The 25,830-nt window shown below is 43.9% G+C and overlaps 1 protein-coding gene across 1 annotated transcript in view; it reads right to left on the bottom strand.

Moving 5' to 3' along the window:
* arhgef18b (rho/rac guanine nucleotide exchange factor (GEF) 18b) overlaps positions 1–23,629 on the bottom strand; it is a 43,014-nt gene extending 19,385 nt beyond the window's left edge. The window contains exons 1-12 of the mRNA XM_063466142.1: positions 23,540–23,629; positions 16,672–16,820; positions 15,773–16,380; positions 15,216–15,360; positions 14,547–14,673; positions 14,387–14,441; positions 13,430–13,504; positions 12,779–12,887; positions 12,372–12,555; positions 3,114–3,181; positions 1,934–1,979; positions 91–295 (exon numbers count right to left, since the gene is read on the bottom strand). Coding sequence (XP_063322212.1) covers positions 91–295; positions 1,934–1,979; positions 3,114–3,181; positions 12,372–12,555; positions 12,779–12,887; positions 13,430–13,504; positions 14,387–14,441; positions 14,547–14,673; positions 15,216–15,360; positions 15,773–16,380; positions 16,672–16,820; positions 23,540–23,615 — 1,847 coding nt within the window. The 5' untranslated portion in view covers positions 23,616–23,629. The remainder of the gene's footprint in view (positions 1–90; positions 296–1,933; positions 1,980–3,113; positions 3,182–12,371; positions 12,556–12,778; positions 12,888–13,429; positions 13,505–14,386; positions 14,442–14,546; positions 14,674–15,215; positions 15,361–15,772; positions 16,381–16,671; positions 16,821–23,539) is intronic.
* Positions 23,630–25,830: the final 2,201 nt, after the last annotated feature.

Here is a 25,830-nt window from a genome sequence, read left to right as displayed (position 1 = left end):
ATAAAAAAAAAAATCTCTCGAAAAGAAAACAAGTTTTTGACAAAATAAAAAAGGCTTTTCAGGGGAGAAGTGAATGAAGTCTGTACTCACACTGAACTATTGTTGTAATGAAGGCTGTAGCCAATGCTGGAGGTAGCAGCCGTGGAAGTGCTGGTGGCGAGGGCGGTTTGCGAAGCGCTAGATCCCAACGCACTAATGGTCATGCCTGGGCCACTGAATGAACCTCGATGGCCATCCAGGGCCTGAGATGCGGCTGGGCCTGCCTGATCCCACTCTCTGTCCCGGTCTTTTAGCGCTGGGAAAGGAAGACGAGAGACAGGTGATCGGATGCAATTAGAGGACACAGAAGGGGAACATGAGGACAAACGAGGAGAGGAGAGAGAGAAAGGAGAAGATGACCAGCGAAGTGGAGCGGAGGAGGTGCTCTTCGTGTCCTGCCCGAGCCGACCCCAGTACTTTCTCAGCCAGGATCGCGGCAGGGATCGGAAGAATCTGCAGGTGATCATGTCGCGGTGCATCAACATTCGCATCCCCACACGTCCAGACAGACCCCACGAGGAGGCGGAGGACGATGGGGAGGACGGTTTAATGACCCTGGAGCACGCTTTGAAGGGTCCCTTTGTTTGGCAAGATCTTTTAGCAACCACCAGCTCCATTGCAAAGGTCTTCAAATTGGATGAGTGACTCAAGGAGAAGTGCAATAATCCAAACTGATACTGAGATATTACTGTACAAGCAATAAGCGAGGTCACCAGTGTAAACAATGAGCCGAGAACAGCGCGAACCCTGCTTTTATACGCAGCCCACGAGACCCTTCAAGCCCGAGCTCCTCAGAGGAAGTAACTTCTAGAAAGAAGCACACCCCTTTGATATTTCTCGCACTTTCTGATCCTTCACGTCTCCTCAATTCCTCCCTCTCTCGCTGATCTTCCTGACCCCCTGCACAAGCTACTGATTGGCTGGAGGCAAGACATGAGGCGAAATCAGGTGTGGGTGACAGGTCTCCAGCTGTTCACAAGAGAATAACAACTGCTACAGGAGATTAACTTAAGCTGCTGCTGCCGCTGCTGCTCACATCCCCCGTGGGTTCGGTCCCATGCAACCGGACCTGCTGCATGTTACAATTAGCGATGAGTGAGTTTTCCTAAGATACACGGCAATGAATAAAAGCAAATGCATTTGTATCATAGTCAGCAAAGCCCATAAAAAGACCAAAACCACTTATAGATTCATCCTACTAAGCGGTATCATCTGTGGCCACAGGGTGATTAGCCTATGCAGCTGTGCCATAGAGCACCGTTGCTCAGACTTAACACTTGCTTTTGAGAAACGACTTTAAAGAGACTAAAATGTGCAGCTTCACCCAGTCTTTTATTTTCTTTAAAAAAGCTTTTGTTCAACAGTGACGCCCCACGGCAAAGAGTAAGATGAATGAGGTCAGAATGCACAGGTGACACTTGTGTAACACTTCATAGTAGTTAGATGTAGCAGTATTAGTACAGTAGCTCTCTGTGTGTCTTTATATGAATTCGGTACATAAACAACATTTCAAAATCAGAGTTTGGACAAAAGGTAAACCAGAAGTAAATCTGACTGTTCTTAACGGTGGCTAATCATCACCTTTGCCTACCGGCTGTTGGAGGCCAATCTCCCCCTCCTATGCTCAGTGTGTAGGCGCACACACCACAGAGAAACAGACCCACATACACACAAATACACACACCAGAAAAAAATAGGACAAGTCCACCATCAGATGTCTTGAGGGTTCATGTTTTTAATCCTCTGCCAACCACCGGTGTGGCAACCAGCTTTCTAATTAGACATAAAGGGACTAAAGCCACCTTCTCAGCCATCGATGAACCCCCACAGTTACACTGATACTGTGTCAGTGGGATCTGCGAGCAGTACATCCGCACATCAGCGCTCTACTCACCAAGGTTAGGAGATCCCGATGAGCCAGTCTTCGGTAGCGTATCTCTCTGCGTGGAGAAAATAAAGAAAGACGACATTTTTAAGGCCAGTTTCTCGTGCTTTTATCAACAGAGAGTCAGAATATAAAATTATTCAAAATTGCACACAGTTAGTCTTTATTAACAAGTTCATATCAGGCAGATTCACAAGAACAGAAAAGTCGAGCTTCCTAAAGCCCGGCCGCAAATGAGCCGGGAAAAGCGCCCCGACAGAAGTGGATTCATACGTCTCTGAGGGGATGAAGTAGCTTCATGCACCACCTTAAATTTTTTTACTATTCCTATTTCATTCTCAGTTTTCTGTCTTTTTCTTACATTTTTGAATGAGACAAAAAAAGAGGAAATAATGTCATAAAATGTACAACACTGGAATTTATAAAGTCTGAGTTATATTTCACTTTTGTTATTTTTATTAAACAAACTAATGTGATTATTTGTTCCACTTCCTGATATAATTTGGCATTACAGCCCTTTAAAATAAGATGTCCAGCACATTATATACTTAAAACCCAGAAACGTGTCCACACGAGTCACTGCATGCACGTCACTGTCCCTGCTTTCTGATCAGCGCTCCATCAAATCAATTAACGATAAAAATCCCCCAAAATATTTTTAAGAAGTATGACTTGTAGACTAGGATAACCTTAGTCCTCTTTTGCTTGATGCTCCAGTGAGCTCATATTGTGCACATGCATAAGAGACGGTGGTATGTTTGGAAGTCATGGGCGCGGTTGTTGCAAACTGTTTCGACAGCCCTCGTATTGAATGTGGAAATTACATGCAGCAGCATCATCATTGAAACTTCTGTTTACACCTGCTTTACTGTCACAGTCAACACTGAATCCTGCCGTCACGGTCAAACAGCAAATTCTGATGTTTCATCATCAATCCAAAAGTCATTTTAATGTAAGCATTCCTCCAAATTTCTCATGCTTGACAAAAAAAATCCCGTCTGAAGGTTTCTACGTGTCATCACTGCCAGTGTTGCACAGAAGCACTAATGGTAATCGAACCACAAGAAGAGGACACAGGAAGTGATACGCAACTCCTTCGTGCAACATCACATTAAAGTCCAGGCCTGTAGAGTGCAATCAAACCCAGCGTGGCCTAATCGTGGCTGCTCGCCGTGCTTCGAGTGTTTACCTTATTCTTGCTGCTGGTGCACTCCCCCAGCAGAGACTTGCAGCTCTTGTGAACGTTCACAGCGCAATCTGAAAAACACCAGGGCAGAAACTTACAGTCAGTGTATCATTAGTCTTTGCAGGAGCAGGTATATACAAGACCACAAAGTTTTGGCAATGATGCATGTTTGAAATGAAAAAGAACAACATTTGAGCAGCTCCTGAAGGCGACGCCATCACAAGTAAAAAGCTGCGATTCAGACAAAGAAACAGAAAGCTGAAGGATAGCACTTTCAGCTCATGCAAACAAATCACAATGTTTGTTTTCAGACATGTATTTGCAGTGTAAAGTAAAACTGGTGGGACTGGTGCAACAGTGGCTGTGGCTTCTGTTTGTTTCCACATAAAGACACAGAGTTAGAGCGCAGTCGGACCAGCAGCTTCCTTTTTCTCAGTAACAGGTTTATATTTCTGTCCACCTTTCTGTCTTTATTAAACCCAAAGCTGCTGCTGCTGCCTGCATGTTTAGATGACATGACTGTTTATACCTCTCTGCTAATTACACAGATAAAAGCTGTTGTGGAAAAATAAACTGGGGGCGAGAAAAGTTCTCCTCCATCGTGTACGCGATTACTGAAATCTTGCAACCTGGCAGCGTACACTACAAACCACATACTGTAAACGCCCAAAGCCTTTTCTGGAGGACAAGGCTAGCCAAACAAATGAGTTATGCTTCAGCATGCAAAGCGTGTTCCCATCCCTTCCAGGTAAAACCACGATAATACAAACAAGACAGACAAGTACATGGTTGCGTACGCAGACTGAAGCCGTAAAACCTTATCTACGCTGTGACTGGTGAAAAACAAATTTCAGCTGACTGCGTCAAGTCAGTGCATCACAAGAGAAAGTGTGACGTCGTAAAATAACTCGTTCACTGATGATGTTTATATCCTAAAGCTTCATTGTCAGCGCTGCCTCCTTTACACCGACCCCCCTGTTACACGGGGAACGACGCAGGCAGTGTGGCGAGTGTTTAAAATCAGGCTTTGTAGCTGGCTGACAAAGGTGATGCTGGCGTGAGCCGTACCAGCAACTTCCACTAAATGCTAAAAGTTTCTAGTCCTTACCCCTCCCTTCTGAATGCTGGTACCACACTACAGCTGCTACAATGGAGACAAATGATAAGTCTGTATCTTCTTACCCAGAAAAAGCATGAAGCAGTGAGACAGGTGATCGTTTGTGTGTGAAAACGCTCTGCGTGCAGCTTTTTGCCTTTTAGCTTTTTTCTCTACTCCCCCTCTGTGTCTGCTGCTCGCTCGCTCTCATAATAAATGAACAATTGCTGGCTCAGCTGAAGGAAAAGAAAACAGAAACTGGCTTCTGAATAATCTAAACCAGCACCGCTGTGTCTCTCTTTGAGCTGTGCTGAGCAGATATATACATAAAGTTGTGAATAGCAACTAGCAGCACTTAGATTGCGTTGAATCTGAGCCGATTTTCCCCTTTTAGACTTTGTTTAGCAGCTAAAGGAACAAGAAGGGACTTCAGAAGAAACTAGAAATTTCCAACTTTTCATCCTGATTCAACTAAAAAATGCAAAATAAAATAAAATTTAATCTTCTTGCTAATCTGGCTGTTCGACAGACGAGCTCAAATTCATTGTTTAATGAAGACAACCAGCCCCGTGGGCAAGGCTGGGACAGGTACTGCTTCGTCTTTTGGTTGCTCCCTTTAGGGGTTGCCACGGCACATCATTTGCCTCCGTCTCACCCTATCCCATCACACCAATCCTCTGCATGTCCTCCATTACATCCCCTTCCACCTTCACAGGTACACCTGTCTCCCTCTCATTCACACACATGCATCCTGTCTTCCCTTGCCTAACTTTCATTCCTCTTTCTTCCAGAGCATACCTCCACCTGTCCAGGCTCTTGTCTACCTGCTCCTTACTCTCACTACAGAACACAATGTCATCTGCGAACAGTCCACAGAGACTCCTGCTTGACCGATCTGTCAGGCTGTCCATCAACACTGCAAACACAAAGGGGGCTCAGAGCCCACCTCTGACTCCTACCACACAGGTCACCACTGTGTCACCGTCCTTTTATGTGTCCCGCACTTCCTTATACAGTACGGCAGTTCCTCTCTTGGAAAGGTATTGAGAAGCAGACGGGATTAATAATTAAGTATATCTATGTGGAGTTTAAAAAAAAATCAATGTCATTGCAATATTATCACTCAATAGAAGTAAAAGATTAACAAAAGATAAGCAAGAACAGTAGGTTTCCTGTTTACTGATATCACCAAGCTTATCATTGCAGCTCGTTAACAATAGCACACTGTGCAACAGTCATGCTGAAACACACCGGTTGTGAAAGAGAAAAAGATCAAAGTAAGCAGAGCTCAGGTGTGAGGACGGGATCGCGTATCATCAGCTGGACGTCTGATACTGTTGAGAAATGTCGGTTACAGTCACTGATGTCAGTCGCTGATCCACGGGACACTCGGCTCCCTAACAAAACCACGACCACACCCAACATCTGCTGACACCCCATCGCACAACAAGTCTTCTTGTGGTACAGAGTGCACACTTCAGTGAGTCACAGTGAACTAGAAGTGAAAATGATACCTTGCTCTCTGCTGTAACTGATAGAAAATTAGAAGAAAAAAAAGCTGTGCTGCTACTCCACTTCTAGAGGAAATGTGTTATCTCACATGCCCGGCATTGGATTTGGCAGAGGTCAACAGAAGAACAGAGGTTTCTTCCAGGAAAGCATTATTTCACACATCACATCATGTAAACACTGTTTTCACACGCAGCCCAGAAACACTGTCAGGTTCACGACAGTGTGAAACTGCAGTTTCCGTCGCAGGTGGTTTTACAACATGCAATAACAAAGGATGCATATTTTAGATCCTAAAGCAGCTGTGAGTTTGCCGATGCCGGCTTTGAATCTATTTAGAAAGAATTTAAGAACGCCTGGCTACCTGATGGTGCTCGGGTGGCTCAGATTCAAGCAGCTGTGCATTTTTGTCAATCTTAAGCTCTCGTTGTGAGCATAATCCTGCTTCACACACACACAAATTTCTTTACTTTATTCCTTACTATATGAAAGATGCAGATTGAAGGTGCAGCCTGGTTTGTGAAAAATATATATAACTCATAGCAAAGACAAAGTGCAAAAACACAGGAAGCTGTTGTGTTAATTCATGTGAAAGCAATAACCCTGTCACAGCTCTAAGTATAGGCTTTAAACCATAGAGGCTAGCACTGCAATTGGTGTCAAGGGCCACAAGAGCTCATTTTAGGTCACATCCACTATTCACTTACAGACTAATGACGACTTAAACAAAAAACACTGACTATAGACGCTTGCTGTGAGTGGATCCAGTGGCTCTGTTATGACCAGAATCCCATACATGGCATTCAAAGTCACTAAGGCAGTCCGTTTGGTTCCCGTGACTTAGAGAACCAGAACCCTTTGTATGTGAACGTCGTTCGATTTATGTGAATGAAAAGCATTTTCAAGCATGTCCTCTCTGTCAGATAAGTTCCACCCATGTATGAATTCTCTTAAAAGCTTGTTTAACTAGGCTTGCACGGGGTTGGAGTCTCTCCCGGTTGACCCAGGGTGACACGGGGTACTCCGAGGACAAATCCCCAGTCCACAGCAGAGCTGACACAAACAGCTATTAAACCATGGATATGGTTATCCACAGTAACTAAATGCATGCCTATCAACTAGATGGGAAACCGAGAGAAAACGCATGCAGGCACACAGAGAGCATGCAAGCTACAATAGAAGTTAAACATATCACCCTTCCACAGAATAACTTGGACAGTGCAGTGTCACAATTTGAGAGGAAATTAACTTGACGGTAAAGTTCAATAAGTAGGCTACTTATGGTTTTGAAACCATGTGAAAACCATGTGTGACCCCAATCATTCTTTTCAGTTCAAAGAAAAACCTTATTACCGCAAATAGCTGAACAGATCCACTAAAGGTAAAGAGGAAAACAGGTCACTTTAAAAAAAATATTCTAACACAAAGCTTCCTGTGCAATCATGCATGCAAAAAAAAAAAGAAAAAGAAAGAAGAAGTTACTCTTAATTCCCAAAAACACTAGCGACAAAAACATTTGGGACAAAGTCCTAAGTGGCCGGCCAACCCAATGACATCATCTAATGAAACGGGAGGGAAGCGGAGCGGTTTACAAAGTGAAGTGAAACATCTCTGCTGATTGCAGTTCTCCACCAAAAGAAGACCACCAATAATCTAATGCACAACATAAATTAGCACAACAACCATGCCTTCATTGTCGTACACTTGACCTTGCTTGGGTTTGAACTATTAGATTAATCTGGTTCACACTCCTGGAAATAATGGTCCATACCATTCTACTTTTTCTTGGTAATGGTGCTTTTTTTCCATTTCCTGATTAATTAGGCCAAAGGTTACCAGTACAAAAGTAGACAACAATGGTCCACAGGAGGAGAATACTACTGTGAGAGCCAAATCGTGTAAAATGCAAACATTCAGAGAGCCAGGCATGCTTGAAGGAAAGGCAGTGATGCATAAAGAAGTGGTGTGCTAACAGGCAGAGATGGGTGAGACCCAGAGTCAGTGGAGTGGGCTGTTATGCACTGGTAGACCTGCCAAGCACAATTAGCACCATGTGACCCAGTCAGAACAGAAAGGCTGAAGAGTGAGGTGACAGGCTGAATGGTCACCCCTCAGCCTGGGGCATTCCTATCGCCTGATGCCAACAAAGCTCTGGCAAAGGGGCATCACCTGCCCGGCTGAGGAATGGGAAGCATCTCATTTAATACACTGAAGAATATATAATTTTTTAAAAAGAAAGAAGGAATAAAAGCTGCCTGGGTCTCAGTCAGCTAAGAGGAGGGAGCAAAGACAAATAAAGGAGGCTGGTGGAAACGAGGTGGAGACAGCCTCGGTCAACACTGCTCTAACATTACTGCTGTAAATGTGAATACACGCTCCGTTTGAAACACGTTACATGAGAGGAAACGCCAGTAAATTAGACTTCAGGCACACCAAGTCATCTTGGAAGCTAACGCTAGCAATCACCTGTTGAGCTTCGTCCAAAGTCTACAACCGGCAGCAGAGCAAAGTCACCGAAAAACCCACGTAAAGTTGACCTAAAGTTCAACAAACAGACGAGTTTCGTGGCGTTGTGGGTTTGTTTACGCCACAAAGACACAAGCTTTCAGCTAACCTTGTGTTTCGAGAAGGAGAGGTTGTTCGCGAGCTAGCACGCTAAGCGCTGCGTGGCTAATAAGTAGCCAGCGCTACGCTGAGAATATCTGGGAGCTAATTTGGGCCAGCTAAGTATAAATTAAACTCTCGGGAAAGTAAATGTGTCTTGCCCTTATTATCACACCGACTCAACACTGGAGGGGAAAAGAAAAAAGCTCCTAGTTGGCTTTGATTAGCTTTTAGCTGGCTTAGCTAACGACAGGGATGACTGAAAAGTCCACAGAGGGAAACAACGGGAGTTATCCACCTGATCCCGCTTGAGACCATCGCTTCAGTAGCCGCTTCTTACCGCCCCAAGAAGACTCGGATTTGCCTGAATCAGCTGCATCCGAAGGGAAATGTAGTCTGTCCGTAAGTTAAATAAAACACACTGGCCAGTGAGATCAGTAGCAACAAGTATCCCACATACTCGGTTTTGTCCAGTTTGTGTCTCCACTGGGAACAATCTCTGGCATACAAACGACGCATTCCACAGGCTGAATCCCCACAGGGCTGAGTTCAAATTAAAGGGACACTCACTTGTTTTCTCACGCCTGTGTCCGCGGAACAACAACACATGAGCATGTAGGGTTTGTGACTTCATTCAGCAGCAGCAGTGATGACTGATGGATGGAGAAATGTAACAGATGCATTATTATTATCGTTATTATTATTATTATTATTATTATTTTATCCAGATTGTTTAACACAATCTTGGAGAGTGAAAGAGCCTGAGCATCGGAGGCAAAGTGTACTGGTACTGATTTTCAGGAACAGGGGTGATGTACAGAGCTGAGGCAGCTATAGAGGGATACAGCTGATGAGTCATACCGTGAAGATATGGGAAAGAGTTGTTGAGAGGTGACGATAAGTGAACAGCAGTGTGTCCTCATGCCGAGAAAGGGCACTACAGATATGTTTGCTTTGAGATTGCTGATGTAGAAGTATAGAGAAAGTCAAAAAGAACTGCACTGTGGTTTCTGTGCATCTATGAAAGCAAGAGAGGAACTGTGGTACTGCGTGAGGAAGGATGTGAGGGTGGTGCAGGGTGTACAGCAGGTTTACAGGCAGGTTCAAGGTGGGGATAGGATTACACCAGGAATCTGCTAAGACCCTTCCTTCTTTGACACAGTGATGGAGGCTCTGTGGACTATGATATTTACAGGCAACAATGTGATCTGTAGTGAGAGCGGGGAGCAGGTGGATGAGAGCCTGCTTCATCCGCGAGTATTAGGGATGATTTGCGGCAGAAGGATAGCAGCAAAATGAAAGAGAAGGTTTACAAGATGACAGTGTATGGTTGAAGATGCTCAGATTTTCACTGGGAGTGACCAGGATGTACAAGATTAGGTGTGGATATGCTGGGCAAAGGATGTTGAAGGGAGGAAGAAAAGGAAGGAGGACAAAAGAGGGGATTCATGGATGTAGTGATATGTAGAGGGTCGTTGTGATGATGCTAGGGACAGGGTGAGATGGAAGCAGATGATCCACCCTTAAGCTGAAAGATGAAGATGTCTTATTGTTTTCTGCTGATGTCAAAAAAGAGGCAGTCCAAAGAGGAAGACACTGAATGTGTGGCGCACCGAGCCTCGCTGAAGGATACCAGAGCAGCTCTGTTTAATAAGCAAACAATAAGAAACAACCATATATTACATCCTGACCGCCAGACTGCACGGTGTATAAATATCCTGGACATATTATTGCCTTTGTCTGCCACAGAATAGAGGGAGCAAGGAAATATTGGGTTATAGTCATGAAATAATGAAGCAATAGCACAGAATGACTAAATGCCCCCCAGTGCTCCCATCCACATCTGCTAGTGAAAGGAAAGAGAAATGGTGATGATATTGAGAACACTTCTGTTTCCTTGTTACTGGAAACTTTATTTGTTGATGTGAAATTCTCAACAGCCAGACCACATGGCTTATGAGAAGACGGCCTCTGGATTACAATAATGTCAACACGTGTGACAAAAGTCCACACTGCCAGCATCAGTCACGGTGATGGAAAGGAAATACCCAGTAGGAGTTTAAAACTGTCACTTTAACAAACCTGTATAAACATAAATGTAACATCAATACTGAGAGTGTGTCTAGAACCATCCAGTTTAACTGCATCACTTTAAACACAGTTGTGAGAAAAATAAAGTTTTCGCAGGACCACCTATAGTAGGAATGAAAAAGTATGACTTTATCAGTCTGTCTCATTACTGTGGAGGAATCCGAGCGCACCCTGCAGCTCAGGTAGAGCAGGTCATCCACTAATGGTAAGGTTGGTGGTTCAATCTCTGGCTGCTCCGGTCTGCATGCTAAAGTATCCTTGGATGTTGAACCCGAGTGTGAATGTTGGCTAAAGAGGCTAAAGTGCTTGTATGAATGTGTGTGTGAATGACTGCTGGGCCATCGAGCGTTTACAGCATTGCTTCAGTTCATTGAGGTTTGTGGGCATTTGTTTATGCTCTTAAGGTCCGCCCACAGCATTTCTGTCACTGCCCCTCCTAGAGTCCTGAATGAGGTTTCTTCCTGTTTAAATGGAGTTCTTCCTTCCCACTGTCGCCAAGTGCTTGCTCAAAGGGGTCATCTGTATTATTGTAGGGTCTTCGCCTTCCAGTATAAAGAGCCCTGAGGCTGTTGTTGTGATTTGGTGCTGTATAAGTTAAACTGAATTAAATGTAACTGACCTGACTTGACCGTGCCATCGAAACACCTCGATTCTTTTCTTTTTCAGTCATTCTGCTGTAACATTTGCTGCTGTGCTTGGGATCATTGTCCTATTGCGTGACCCAGTTTTGGTCAGACAGACAGTCTCACATTTGCCTCTAGAATACTTTTGTATACTAAGAAGTTCACAGTGGACTCAGTGAGTGCAAGGTGTCCAGTCCCGGGGCTGCAAAACGAGCTGAAAGCATTGCCCCGCCCACCACCGTGCCCAACAGTTGGTGTGAGGTTGTTGTGCTGGTATGCTGTGTTTGATTTTCTCCAAACGCGGCGCTGTGCATTGTGGTTTGGTCAGATGCAGTTTTGAAACCTGTGCTGCCATCGTCTTTATCAAGAGAAGAGACTTTTTATCATTTTACTGACATGAAACTTAACATTTGACATGCAAACTAGTTTTACTTGAGTAAAGTTCACTTCAACATAACTTGTCAGACACGTTATGGTCAGATCAGCACGAGATGCTTAAGTGGTATTTGGGCTGTGAATAATACAGACTGAAGGTTCTTAACTCTTGTCTACGTCCACCAACACGACTGCCATTATTAAAGAGTTTCACTGGGAAACGTCTTCCATGCACGGTACAAGTAGTTCATCAGAACTGTTACAGTTATATATAATCTTCCAAATGTGCAAAGACACATTCGATAACATTATTCTGACTATAGCCTGTACGCTGCCCTTGCTTGGCTTAAGAGTAACAGACCAATGGATTCATGAAGCTGTGGTTACCTTGAGACAAAGCGAGGCTCAGCTTTTTCACTTCAAGCTCATCCAACACATACAAGACAGCAGAAATCTGAAATATGTTGCAAACTAGAAAAACAAATCTAAGGTGAGCTGCAGCTTCACAGAAACATCTGCAAGAATTTGTCCAAACAAGTTCACAGAGGTGTGTGACCTGATGAGGTAAAGTAATGATGAGGCGGAAAAAGGGCAGGCTGTGTCATCTTAACATCTAACAAGGGAAGGGAACGCCTTATTTTCAGCAAAATGTCTTCCCGGCAAAAACAATCCCAAAGAGGAGCCACAGTCACTGTGACGGGTGGTGAAAAGCTGCTGTCTGATTCACATTTATGTGCTTTGACAAAGATGTCAGTGTAAAGAGGCTGAACACAAGCTCTTCATGTTGTATGTGCATGTGGTTTGTTTACCTGTGTGCATGAGTGCGCCACTAAGTGGGCGAGTGAGTGTGCATGCAGTATAAATAGATGCGAGCTTGTGCATGAGCGCAGCACCTGTGCACATATGTGTCCGACTGGGAACAAGCGTGGGTGCGTGTACACCTGTGGCTGTGGTGTTACTCACTCGTGCACTGCAGGCCATGCTTTTTCTGCAGCGCCTTGCTGCACAATGAGCACGTGGCACAACTGGAGAAGGAACCTGGCACCAAATGATGCCCATTGCTGTGAATGCCACACATTTTCTCTTTGGGCTCCCTGTCCTTGTCCTTCACCTTCTCTTTCTGAAGCTCTTTTTCGCGGTTCTTACCCTGCAGAGTAACAAGGAAAGAGGCAGATTGTTTTTTTTATGCACATGTTGTGTTCTTCAGACATAATAAACATGACATCTCATGGCTGAGGCAGGACATACAATTAGGATAGCGATTGCAATCTGCTTTAAAATGCAATCATTAGGCCAAACGTGCCACGCACTTCAGTGCAAAAGGTACATTTATATTCCGCCGTAAAGTCGTAGGGGCTTCACAGGATTACCTTATCTTTATTGAAGGAGCCGGTCATCCTGTTCCTGAGAGAGCTCAGAGTCCTTTTTACTTTTGTGCCCCTTTCCACCTTCTCTATACGATCCTCCTCTTCTTCATTCCTGGTAGATGAGCAAGAGAGTAAAGTATAAACTACAAGCTAATGTAAAGACACCACAACATCTCTGTGGCGTCTTTTTCTTCTGCTTTCAGCTGGTCCTTTAGAGGGTGAGATGGAAGCAGATGATCCACTGCTATCCCTGGCATTAAAAGCATTACGCTCTTTGTTGAGTTTCAGTTGACTTTTTTGTGCAGCATCAGGTCATCTCAGGGTGCTTTACATAGTAAGGGAATAAAAACCCGTAAAATTTTCCCCTGAAGCACACATAAGAAATTCATTCTGGCAAACAGGGGACATTGTTGATTAGTAACAGTTTTTCTGATGGTTTCCATAAAAACAAACCACATTATTGCAGAACCAAGAGCAGCCTGCACTGTATCAGCACTTTGTCTTTCACTGCTTTCAGTTTTGTATCCCGTCACCGACGGCTAATAAAACACCTCTCAGGACTCGCTGTGCCTGTAGTCATTTTATCACAAACATTCCCAAATGTGAAACGATCAGCTTCAGTCACAGGGGAACAACGATGAGGGCCGTACTTACTCGTTAGAGAGGAACTCGTACCAAGTGACACTTCCTGAATCTTTGGTGTCTGATCTGCTGTTTCTCTGCTTCTCTCTGTCAATGACAACAATGACAACGAAAGGCTTGATTCAAAAATCTCCCAAATGTGAGAAACATGTTTGTCATGGCTCGAGTTTTTAAACTGTACAAAAACAAAGAGTGTGGTTTAGACTCAGTGAGTGTTTTCCCAGTGATAACAGCGGTGTCACTGCACAATGTCAACATGCAAAACATGGCAAAAACATGCTTGCACTTACAGTGCAGTGTGTGCACACGCACGCTCTACAGTCTGGCTCTGCTGGTGCTTTATAGACTGGGACGCCGCTACAACAGCAGTGAAAGCACGCAGACCTCCCTCTCCTGTTTACTTACCCGTGGTACTTCTTTAGCTCCTGCAGAACTTTCTGTACCATCACCCTGAGACAAACAAGACACTGAGACTAAGTGGAGGAGAGGAGAACAATTCTAGGAGCTGGGTGTCAGACTGATTTTGAAGAATCCTCCCCCGTGTGCTGTGTCCACACACCGCCCGGGTACATATAAAATAACCCTCCCCCTCACACACACACAGACACAAAGGGGCCATCTAAGGAGCTGGGAGAGGGAACTGTGGGAGGAGGAGGTTGCTGACATATGACATGGAGCAGAAATGTCAGCAGAGAAACGGGAAAGCCCCTCTGTTATGTGGGAGTGAGCGAGCTGCAGCACACCATTTAAAGCTACAGAGCAGGATTTGCACTGCTGCACTAAAGGATTTAAAAACTGCAATAATACAATTCAACATAGTTTAGAAGATGTGTTTGCTCCTATAAATCAAACCACTTCCTTTCCTTCTTTTAAACAAACTTGCACTCGACAGAAACACCTTCTCGAACACCGTGAGAACGAGCAGCTATTTTGCTGCTCAGACTGCAGATGTAAATGACGTGTACTCACATATGCGTCTGTCCTTCAGTAGAATGCAGGTTTTCTTCTGGGTCAAATTCCTCAGCTACAGGTGAAAAAGATCAACTGATCAGTTATGAGAAAAGATGCCTTCAGATGACAAAACCTAAACTTAAATTTGTTCTACAGGCGTTAAAGCAGCCGGCCCCACCTCCTGCTGCCCTGGCAGCCTGTTTGGATGTCTGTACAACACGAGAAATGTGTGCAGCACGGGAGCAATCGTCTGTAGCAAGGATCTCTGAGCGGGAGTATAGCTGCCTGCCGGGCTCACCGTGGTCCTGAAAGAAGAGGAAGAAATGCACGTGTATCCACTCCTCAACAAACAGCACACACACACTTACTGTATACGATAGATTTTTTATGCAGACTGCAATTTACATTCAGTTATTTTGGTCAATGTGGTCAGAAAGTTCTTTGTGGTTTAGTTAATTTGTTGTTTAGTATCAAGTATCCAAGCTGTGGTCACCTACAGTTTTCCTATCGTCCATATATCCCAGACCAAAAGTCCTCTGTGACTTCCAGTCTTTTCCAAACACTATTAGAAGCTCATTGGTTGACGTGTTCATTCATTGCAATGCCACAGAAATGCACCTGCTTGAGTAATGTTCTGAAAAATGAACAGCATCCTGCAGTTTGAGGAAATCGCTGAGCTCGAGTTCAGCACAGAGCTGCGTGTCTGTGACGTCTGTCTTCAGAGGGAACTAAATGACATTGTTGCTTTTGGTTTGTTGTGAGATTACTTTAACAATAAAAGTTTAGTTCCTCGATGCCACTTTTGAGTTATTACCACCATAGTGCCCCTGATTATTGGGCAGCTTACCCTCAGGCTGAAGCCATCGGGACTGCCGGAGTCCTCCTCAGGACACGGTGAGCAGCTGTAGGTGGACTGGAAAAGACTATGTCGCTCCTCGTCATCATCATCTCTCTCTCCGTCACTGTCTATGGCCTTGGTGTCGAGACTGAGTCTGGCAGCACGGCAAACAAACACAAAGCAAATAGATTTACATATACAAGCATGTGTATATATATATACACACATATATGTGGGAGACAGAGAGTGTCTATGACTTGTGTATATTTTCTGTTTTGTCAGTATTTTTGTGCATGTTTCATTTTCACAGCTCAAAGAAGCTTCACCGTCATTATTTAAAAAGCTGTAAAAGACCAACCACAGGAAATGTTCAGCTTACTTAAATAACACAGGCAGACTAGTGTTTTTGTTTTTGAGCGTGACAGCCGTGCTGAGTAATACTGAATCAAGATGTTTCTCTTCCTATGTAGAAACGTTATTATATGACTTATGAGTCAAATAGATTTGGACTGTAACAAGAGACACTTCCTCTGAAATGTTTCTGCGTATCCGGCTCTCTGTCTTACCTCCTCCCCAGGTTGATGGGGGACAGAGGGACACCCCAGCTGTGCCTCCGAGATGTAGACATGGATCTGATTAGAATAGGAAAGCTGTCCAGGTCTGGCTCTCCATCAAAATCCATTGAGGACTGGTCCTTTGCTCCCTCCATCGCTGCTGTCGATGCCGTTTCCATTGATCCCGACAATCCGTTCAAATTATTTGGCGAGCTCCGCCCTACTGCAGAGCCTCCCCAGAGAGAGTCCTCGCAATCAGTGAACCCACCTGGTAACAACTTAGGACTGAGCTGAGTGACCACAAGGTTGTGAGGAAGTTCCTCTGCAGGCTGTTCGTAGGACGGGAACGGTGCATTTAACTGTGGGGAGTGCGTGGTCAGAAAAGAGTGTGCAGGTCTGTTTAGGGCTGGACTGTTTGTGTTTAGAGGCTCCTGGAGGTCGACGCTCTCCGGGGCTGCGGTCACTGTGGATGCAGTTGTCTGTGAGGTCGGCGTACCTCCCTGCAGATCTTTTAAGTACTCAGAGTCCCTGAGAGAGGGGCTGATGCTCTGCAAGTCCTCCACACTGCTGCTCTCCTCGATGCAGGGGCAGTCATAGTCGCTCACCACCGAACACGCATCCTGAACAGAGCGCAAAGGCACCCGAAGACAACAAGACAAACACAGCAGACGTGAATAGAAGTCCTAACACACTTTGGGAGCCTGGTGTATAAAATGTTAGCGTTTAGATATTCTTTGAACGAGTTAAAGCTGAAGCTGACCGGCCTTTGCTGCTAAAGGTAAAGTCAGACAAAAGGGAAGAATTTATTTGTCCATAACGGACCTCGGATCACTATTATTTTGGTAAATTTCATTGCATTTGTTGAGAACCTAAAATAATAGTAACGCTCAAAAAGGAGTGTTCAGCTTCACCTGGTCATCACTGGTCCAACCAAAGGAGACATCCTCAGTGATAGAAGCAGGAGATAATGAGGAGGAAGATCCTTTTGCACTGGTAGGCTGGACACTGAGATGAGCACTGGGAGGCTCACAGGGCTGACTGCAGGGCTTGCTCTCTGATGCTAAAAAGAAATCATTTGGCATTTATTAGTCTCGATAAATACAAATTTACAACCGACACGAGGAGAAAAGGCAGACGTCGTCAGCTGTATAACACCTGTGGAATGCATTTGAACAGTTGCAGTGAATAATGGAAGAAAGGCCCCGTTGGCAGCCCTGCTCCAGCCCCTCGCTGAAAGCTCCTTTACATTTCCATTGCATAAACAGATTCCTCGATTCACATGATGCCACAAACCGCCGTCACCACTGGCAACTGCTCAGTGAGCCAACATTAGTCTCCATGTCATTTCTGGAAGGCTGGCGATTATTCCCTTGCTGAGCTTTCAGCAGCCCCAGAAGCGGCTTGCCTGCAATAAATCATATACCAGTGCGCTCATGTGACGTGAAGGGAACAGACAGAGAAGAGGCAAACGTGGAATTTCTGGATCTTATTCTGGAGCTAAAAGTGTGTCATTTTATTACTGATACACGATAAGAGCAAACATGTCAGAGTTTCACGGCGTCACGTCCACTGGTGGGGCTCCACCCACACGATGCACATTTATTCTGTTTTCCTCATTCAATGTAAAAATGGGCTTTTTCCAATGATACATGTGTAATATGTGTGTAAACTCAGTAGGAAGGAAAAAAGAGGATATGATGTATGTAGTTAAAAAGAAGGTGTAGATATAAACACTGGAATTTCCCCTCAATAATGCAGTGATAAGTAAATATTTTACTTCAAAGACATGGCAACAAACAGCTCGGTGCTACAGCTGTGCTCCAACTTTCTCTGTGCTATGCTCCGGCAGCCCGTCCAGCCACGATGACTTTAGTGCATGTAGCCTCCTGAGTTTGAGCACGAGTTGAGCAGAGAGCGCTCTGGAGGATTTTACCAGAGCCTCTAAAACCAAAAAAGTTAAGACAGAGATTTTATTGACATGTTTTTTGCCTATTTTATGTTTGATTTCAGCTCAGTGTGGGAGTATCTCCTGCTGTTTTGCTGCTCAGCCCACTCTCTGTGGGCCTCTCTCTTATCACAAAATGGGCTCAAAATCTCGTCTTACTGTGGCACATCAGGGCCAATCAGTATGTTTTTCAGTGCTAATACAGGGTGAGATGCAGCTGATGTGTGTTTGTACTTCGTTCAGATGGTCATACAAGTCCAGTCACTTCTGGTGTAGAAATAAAACACCCAAACATCATATATCCAAGAGCAGAAAACCATCATGAACAGCAATTGTTGCTTTTCTGTCTAAGAGATAAATTTCAGTCTGAATACTTGCCAGATCCTGTAGAAGATGTCCGGCTTCTTAGCTGCTGATTGCACCAGCGAGTCTCTTTGCACAAATATTAATATTAAAAAAAAAATTGATCAACTTAAATGACGGAAGCTTAAAACCTGAAAGACAAACATTACACAACTCGATTTTAGATGCTTTATCCTCTAACTTTAACTAAAACGCTGAAAATGATCACGCAGATGGTCACTGCTGACAACAGGTCATCTAATAATCTGCTAAAGGTTGGTAGTTTGATCCCTGCTGCTGCAGTCTGCATGCCAAATATCCAGGATACTAACCTCAAATTGATCCATCGGTTGCGTGAACGTTAGATAAAAACACTAAAGCATAGAAAACTGTGCCTGTATGAATGAATGGGTGTGAATGGATGAATGAGGCCTGTTAGTGCACTCGGGTAGAGCAGAACCACTCCATTCACCAGTTACAAATCAAAAAAATCAAATCAAAGTTTATTTATATAGCACATTTCAAAGACCGAAGTACTCCAAAGTGCTTTCCATAAGATCATAGTACAAATGAAATCAATATATAATAAAATTATAAATATGAAAATATAATAAAATGGTTACATAATCCAATGCAATCCGGATACAAATTGCCCTAATTGACCTTAAATACAATATCGAACATATATGTTTTTAAACGTGATTTAAAAGACTGAATAGAGTCCGATGCGCGTATATGGAAAGGAAGTGTATTCCATAACCTAGGTGCTGCAACGGCGAAGGCACGATCACCTCTGGTTTTCAGGCGAGACCTAGGTTGCACTAAGAGCAGTTGGTCTGATGATCTTAGTGCTCTTATGGGGCTATACGGGCAGAGAAGATCAGCTAGGTAATCAGGTGCCATATTATTTAGTATTTTGTAAGTAAACAATAAAACTTTAAAATCAATTCTAAATTTAATAGGAAGCCAGTGTAAGTTTGCCAAAACAGGGGTAATAGAGTCGTACTTTTTTGAGCCAGTCAAAAGGCGAGCTGCGGCATTTTGAACTAGCTGCAGTCGTTGAAGAAGGGAGAGTTGTAGGCCCATATACAAGGAGTTACAGTAATCTAGCCTTGTAGTAATGAAGGCATGAATAAGTTTCTCCAAATCCTTGTAGGGAATATAAGATTTAGCCTTGGAAATTAAACGTAATTGATGAAAGCTGGATTTAACCACACTAGATACCTGTTTATCTAGTTTAAATGAGCTATCCATAATGACTCCAAGGTTCCTAACAGCATCAGTAAGATGACTAGCAGCAGGACCAAATATGTCATTCAGCCGTCCTGGAGATGTATCTCGGTCAAAGACAATAATTTCTGTCTTCTTCTCATTTAATGTAAGAAAATTTTGTGATAGCCATTCCTTAACATCCCTTAAACAATCAAGCAGAAGATGTAATGGGGAGGACGCAAGTCCTGTCAGATGAAGATAAATTTGAATGTCGTCAGCATAACAATGAAAAGAGACATTATGTTTAGCAAATATGGAACTCAAAGGCAACAAATACAAGGAAAACAACATAGGACCCAACACCGAGCCCTGGGGGACACCACAACGAAGGAGAGCAGGTGTGGAAGAATATTTTCCTATCATGACTGAGAATGACCTATTAAAGAAATAGGATTTAAACCATGTAAGGACAGTTCCTTTTAGGCCAACTACTTGTTCAAGCCTTGTCAAAAGAATATCATGGTCAACAGCGTCAAATGCTGACGTCAAATCCAGTAAGACTAAGATTGCGGGACACCCCGTGTCAGTAATTAGGAGAAGGTCATTGAAAACCCTTAATAAAGCAGTTTCAGTACTATGACGCTGTCTGAATCCAGACTGAAATTTTTCATATAGACCATTTCTCTCTAGGTAAGTCTGAAGTTGTTGAAGCACTAATTTCTCTAGGATTTTTGACAAAAAAGGAAGTTTAGAAATCGGTCTGTAGTTCGCTAGCGTATTATGATCAAGGCTAGCTTTCTTTATAACTGGTTGCACGACTGCATGTTTAAAGGCAGTCGGAACACAGCCAGATGACAATGATAACTTCATTAAAAATAGGATACAGGGCCCAATAGTATCGAACGCCTCCTTAATTATGCGCGAAGGGATGGTGTCAAGCAAAGAGTTAGAATTTTTCTGGGTATTAATTAATTCTTTTAACGTCGTGAGTGATGCCAGTTCAAACCGATGGAAGGCAGCTGAACATACTGAGATTGGGGCATGATTTACAATCAGGGGGTGTGAGGCCCTTAACAGTGAAATTTTATCTACAAAATAGTTTAAGAATTTCTCACAAAGGGCCGGGGAGGCATCTATCAAGACGTCAGGGCAGGGATTAACCACTGAGTTAAAAATTTTAAATAGAACTCGAGGGTTATGACTGTTAGTTGCAATAATGTTTGACAAGAAAGACATTTTAGCCATTTTAGCGGCCTTCTGATATTTGGACCGGCTCATGTACAGGATGTCTAAAGACACCTGGAGTTGATCTTTCTTCCATTTCCTCTCAGCTCGGCGACAATCACGTCTGAGGGCAATGGTAGATTCATTTAACCAGGGTTGACAAGAGATTTTACGGCGTTTGGTCTTTACTGGGGCTACAGTGTCCAAGATGGAGGAGCATGTAGAGGTAATAAAGTTAACTAAACCATCAACCGAGAGGGAAGCATTACTAAAGTCATCATAGCAAACAGTGTTAGTAAAGGCCTCAGAGAAGAGGGCAACAGACTCCGAATTAATCAGGCGTGTTAGGCACTGTGGGCCCTCAAAGTTCAGTTCCAAGTTACATGACTGGACGTTAAACATAACTGGGAAATGGTCCGAAATCCCAGCATCTTTAATGTCAGTGATGGAAATATCCAGGCCGTACGACAGAACCAAATCCAGCATATGCCCTTTAGTGTGAGTTGGTTGTCTAACCCACTGAGTAATATTAAATGAGTCAATGAGGGATAAAAAATCCTTAGCGAGGTGGTCAGCCTCACAACATAAATGAATATTAAAATCACCACAAATAAGAACACGATCATTAAGCATTAGGATAGATCCTAGAAGGTCAGTGAATTCGCTGATAAAATCCTTAATACGTTTTGGAGGGCGGTACACTACCACGCAGAGAATCCGAGAGGAACCAAGCAGCTCCAGACATCTGGGATGCATCAGCTGATCTGAAGTTTAATTTCTGCAAAACAATCCAAAAACTAAATTTTATAGATATATGTATATATATATATATATATATATATAAATATAAATAAAAGACACGAAGCTTGCCTATTTTGTTATTGTTGACTTTTTATTATGTTTACCAACTATTATTTTACGCATCACTCTAACTGCATGCATGATTTTGGTCTTTGATTGCTTATAAGAACGGTGCCTGTAAATAAAATTATTATTATTTTATTTTTTCTATTCCTACTTGAGTTATATCATGGTTACTGTGCGCTGCTGAAGGGTTGTTTGCAATGAAAAGTTTTATTCATTTCTATTTATCATCATACGTGTCTCCTCTTTAGTGTTGTGTTGATTTGATGCGTCTTCCAAAAGACATCTTGAGCTCAGTTAGACTCAGAAAAAAAACAAACCCTTCTAAATTACCGTTAACCATCAGCGCGACACACACACACACACACACACACACACACACACACACACACACACACACACACACACACAAAGAGCACTCCACTAACTTGATGTCTGTTTTTCCCTCTCTCAGAATCACTTTTGAGTAAGAGACCTCGGCAGCGGGTGAACGCTATGATGAAACGCAGACATCGTGTCCTGCTGTAAACCAGCAGCATCCACTCCCGGCTTCAGCGGCACAGCCAGGGATGCTGTCATATAAACAGACAGACAGACGCGCTGTAGATCCAGTTTTCTATATTACTAAATCACAGGCTGAGGCTGCAGCGTTGGCAGTGTCCTCACTGGAAGGAGAATTTGTTTGCGTCCCAGTACAGACGCTGCAGCGGGTGCTTAATGCTGCCTTGCAGCGCCACTGTGGCCTTTTATGGTCGGCCTCTCATATCTCCCCCGACATGACACAAAGATAAACGTCCGTGTGCGTCCTCAGGTGAGCGCGTTTGCGTGTTTGTCGCTGTCAGCTGTTTTCTTCGCAGTCCGGCTCCACGTACTAAAACTAGCGGTTGTAATAAACAACACCAACAACATGAACGGCTTTAAAGTTTTACATCTGTGATTTACTCAGCATCGAGCCTCGTTTTACTTTCTAAGCAGCACACACATTTTCTCTCCATCTCTAAAGAGGTGTTTATTATTCAGCTGCTCTAATGGTGAGTTAAGTCAAATGAACTGCGCTGAGCTGCTGAATGAATGCAACCGCTAATTAAAAGGAAAAAGAAACCAGAAGCTGTGCATCACCGCTGCAGCCGGTGTGACGAGGAGGAAACGATCGCACGTGTTTGCCACAAAGTTTGTCGTTCGTTTGTCTGCAAAGCTAATCACAAGAGGAACTCATGTGATTATGTCAGTTGATTTTGTGATCTTGATGTTTTCTTACACATCACCAGTGTGGCGATACATCATCACCCAGTGACACAAACCACAGGAAATAAAACTAAGCTGAAAACTCATTTAATAAAACTTACAGCTCCTGTCTGGTTTACCTCTGAGACACAGAGCTCACATTAAGGTTGTGGTGACCATTTAGTATCTGTCACCAGTGCTTGAATCACACAAAGTGTGGGCTTGTGTGTCTCTGTGTTTGCGTGACGGGCTGGAGGTGAAGGCAGAACACAGAAGCTGTTAGATCTGAGGTTGAAGCAAACATCAAAAAACAACTGTCAGGCTGCAGAGCCTCTTTGATCACAAATGCGCCCGACTGCTGTTTTCACAGAGCTGAGCGGCCCAGGTACTTTGGACGAAAGCAAAATGGAAACGTTCCACGCTGCTCGTGTGTGCTAAACATTACATTAAAACCACGAAAGCGCAGAAAGCAGGAAACTAGCTGTCGACGAAGCTCCACCTGTTAGTCATGCTTTCTCTAAAAGGATAGCAGGCAACAAAACCAGAGCAGTGCCACACCAAGTCCCACTCAAAGCTTCACTCACACCCTGAACTGTCCACGCACGGTGCAGCACCACCGCTGGACACAAAAATTCAGTAATAGGAGATTTATGCTCAAATTTGAAAGGTGCATAGTGACACTGCACAGAGTGAGAAATGACTCACTGAACTTTGCACCAACGTCTCATCTGCTGCACTAACTGTCACCGACCACAAACCCCAACCAGGTCAAACCGGTGAACAACAACGGTGTGAAAATGGCCAAAGGAAGCCAGGAGAACATTAAAATAGTCAGCAGCAGTAGCCAGCAGGTATAACACACATCTCTGGGTCACATCCAGTTTGCAGCCCATGCTGGGTGACCTCCCCCCATCCACCCAACATACCCACGATGGCTGAAACATGAAGTCAGTGTAAAACCAGGTTACCTCTCTTGAAGGACCATCTCTTCATCCAGAGTCTGGAGAAGGATGGCCAGGAGTTGTTAAGAGGAGAGTCCGCCATAGGAGCAGCACAGTGGGTAGGCCAGCAGGAACTGGAGCTCGCTCGCACTCGAGCTCTGGCACCCAGCAAGAGGAAGAGGGAGGTGAGAGAGGGAGGGAGTGAAGAAACGAGCGAGAGAGAGAGAGAGAGGGCGAGCGGCTCGGAGCTAAGAATTACCTCCAGTGGAAAGAGAGAGCATGTCAGCATCAAGAAGCATATCAGTATGGTTTCTTTAAAAGGGGGGAGGGAGTGGGCTCTCAGACTTTCCCAGGGGGAGGTAGAGCTCTTGTTTTTAGATTCATTTGAAGCTGATTGAATGACAAAGTAAGGAGGAGGGGAGATTTGCAGTTTTATTTCAATATGCACTCATAAAATGGATCTACAGCACAGTGCAAACGTCTCCAGTCACCACTTATTTCTTTGCATTTGGATTCCAAAGCGTGCAGAAGTTTCTTGTCATGTTTTTCAAGTGATCTCGAGAAACACTTGTTCAGACTTTCTGAAGCTCTTTCAAAGCTTTTTCTTTTTTGTGTGTGGATGCTTTTTCCCTCATTTTCAGTCCAGTCATCGTAGCATTTTCTGTTTTTCTTGGTCCACTTAACGCTGACCTATGAATCATTCAAGCATGCAGAAGACGCCCAACTCAAAGGATGAGCCCCTAACGGAAAAGTTAGCCAAGAACCAATTTAAGCACTTTGCACTTTCAGGCCTTGGGGGGAGAAATCCAGCAAAGACCCGACACAGGACGTGACAGATGCATCGGGCTGTGATGGAGAATAAAGGTCCAGTCATGCCAAATACTGACATTCAGGCTTGTTAATCTGCACAAACCTCTTGCTTTAGACCAGTTAACAGACGCAGCTGTTTTAGAGAAACAAAAACAGAAAAGGAGAAGGAAGCATACGCAATGAAAGTACAGGGTAATGATCCATGCTGGGTTTTTCTTAGATTCAGATTCACAGGGGAACTGCCCATTACAGAAAAGACCAAGTCGAACAACTAAAGCAGTAAATTTGAGCTAAAAACACTGTACAGGAGGTACAAACCGCTGTCTGCTGCAGCTGCTAGACGTGGGGCTTGGCATTTCTTGCAACTATTTCCTTTGCACCACTGAGACAGCCGCTGCGGACGGCTGTCTCAGTGCACATCATGTGGAAGAGTCTCCCTACTTTCCCACAGATGACACGGCTTGAAGCGTATTACAAATGCGCTGCACATCGTCTCACATTTGATCCACCTCCAAGTCACAACCTGGGTTCCAGTAAAGAAGCCTGTAAAAGTTTAGAAAAAAACCTAAAAACACACAAAGTGTACTTACGCTGGATGAAGGTCACAAGTCACAGCGTGTAAATTCCTCCTGTTGGCCAAAAGAGTGAATTAAAGGCAGAAAAAACCAAAAAACAGGTGTTTTAAATCCTTCAGATTGGACTGTTCTGTAGGAACGTCGTACTCAAACTGAGCGCAGACAGCCAAAACAGTTGCCGTCTCTCAACCCCGCTTCCTCTTTCTTTTTTTTTTTCCCCTTTTTTCTGTGTGTCATTCTGCTCAGCTGAGAAGAACCGCACTCTGAATGGCCCACACATACAGTTTGACACATCAGTGCAGCAGCGTGATAGCTCAGCAGTGTGTAAGTGCAACCACAGACAGCGTTTTCTTCAGAATGAGTGACCTGTTGGCAGTAAACCTTTGTCCTGACATAACTTTGTTACTCACAAAAACAGAGCAATAGTTTCGTCACTGACCATCAGCACATATATATACGCTGAGATGTAGTTTGACGTCTCTGGTGTGTGTTTTTCTGCTACTATATCTTCTTATTGTGCAGCTTTGTGCTTCCATGCAAAGCATTTAGATAAAACGAGTTCGGGAGGAACTAGATGTGCTTCTAGTGGTTTCCCTCAGTGCATAACGATGAATGCTGCACTGCTGCTCTTTTACTTTCAGATCTTTTTCTGAATCAAAACTAAGGCTTGTGCAAACCGGCCGTGCAGTCTTTGTGTTTTTCCCCTGAAATCCAACCTACATGCAGAGAGAATGGAAAGAAAAGTATTTGCAATGTGCAGCTTTAACACGTCTCTGTGTTTCAGATTGGGATTTTGTAAAACACACACACACACACACACACACACACACAAAAATCTATTGTAGTTATTTTTTTCATTAAGCTTAAATTGGCCAGATGGGGGTGCATCGTCTCAGTTACTCTTCTGCTTTCCTTTGCAGTGCATGGGTTCAC

Source organism: Pelmatolapia mariae, linkage group LG23, assembly GCF_036321145.2.
Source record: "Pelmatolapia mariae isolate MD_Pm_ZW linkage group LG23, Pm_UMD_F_2, whole genome shotgun sequence".
In the NCBI taxonomy this organism is placed as follows: Eukaryota; Metazoa; Chordata; class Actinopteri; order Cichliformes; family Cichlidae; genus Pelmatolapia; species Pelmatolapia mariae.
This window is presented reverse-complemented; position numbering and strand designations above follow the sequence as displayed.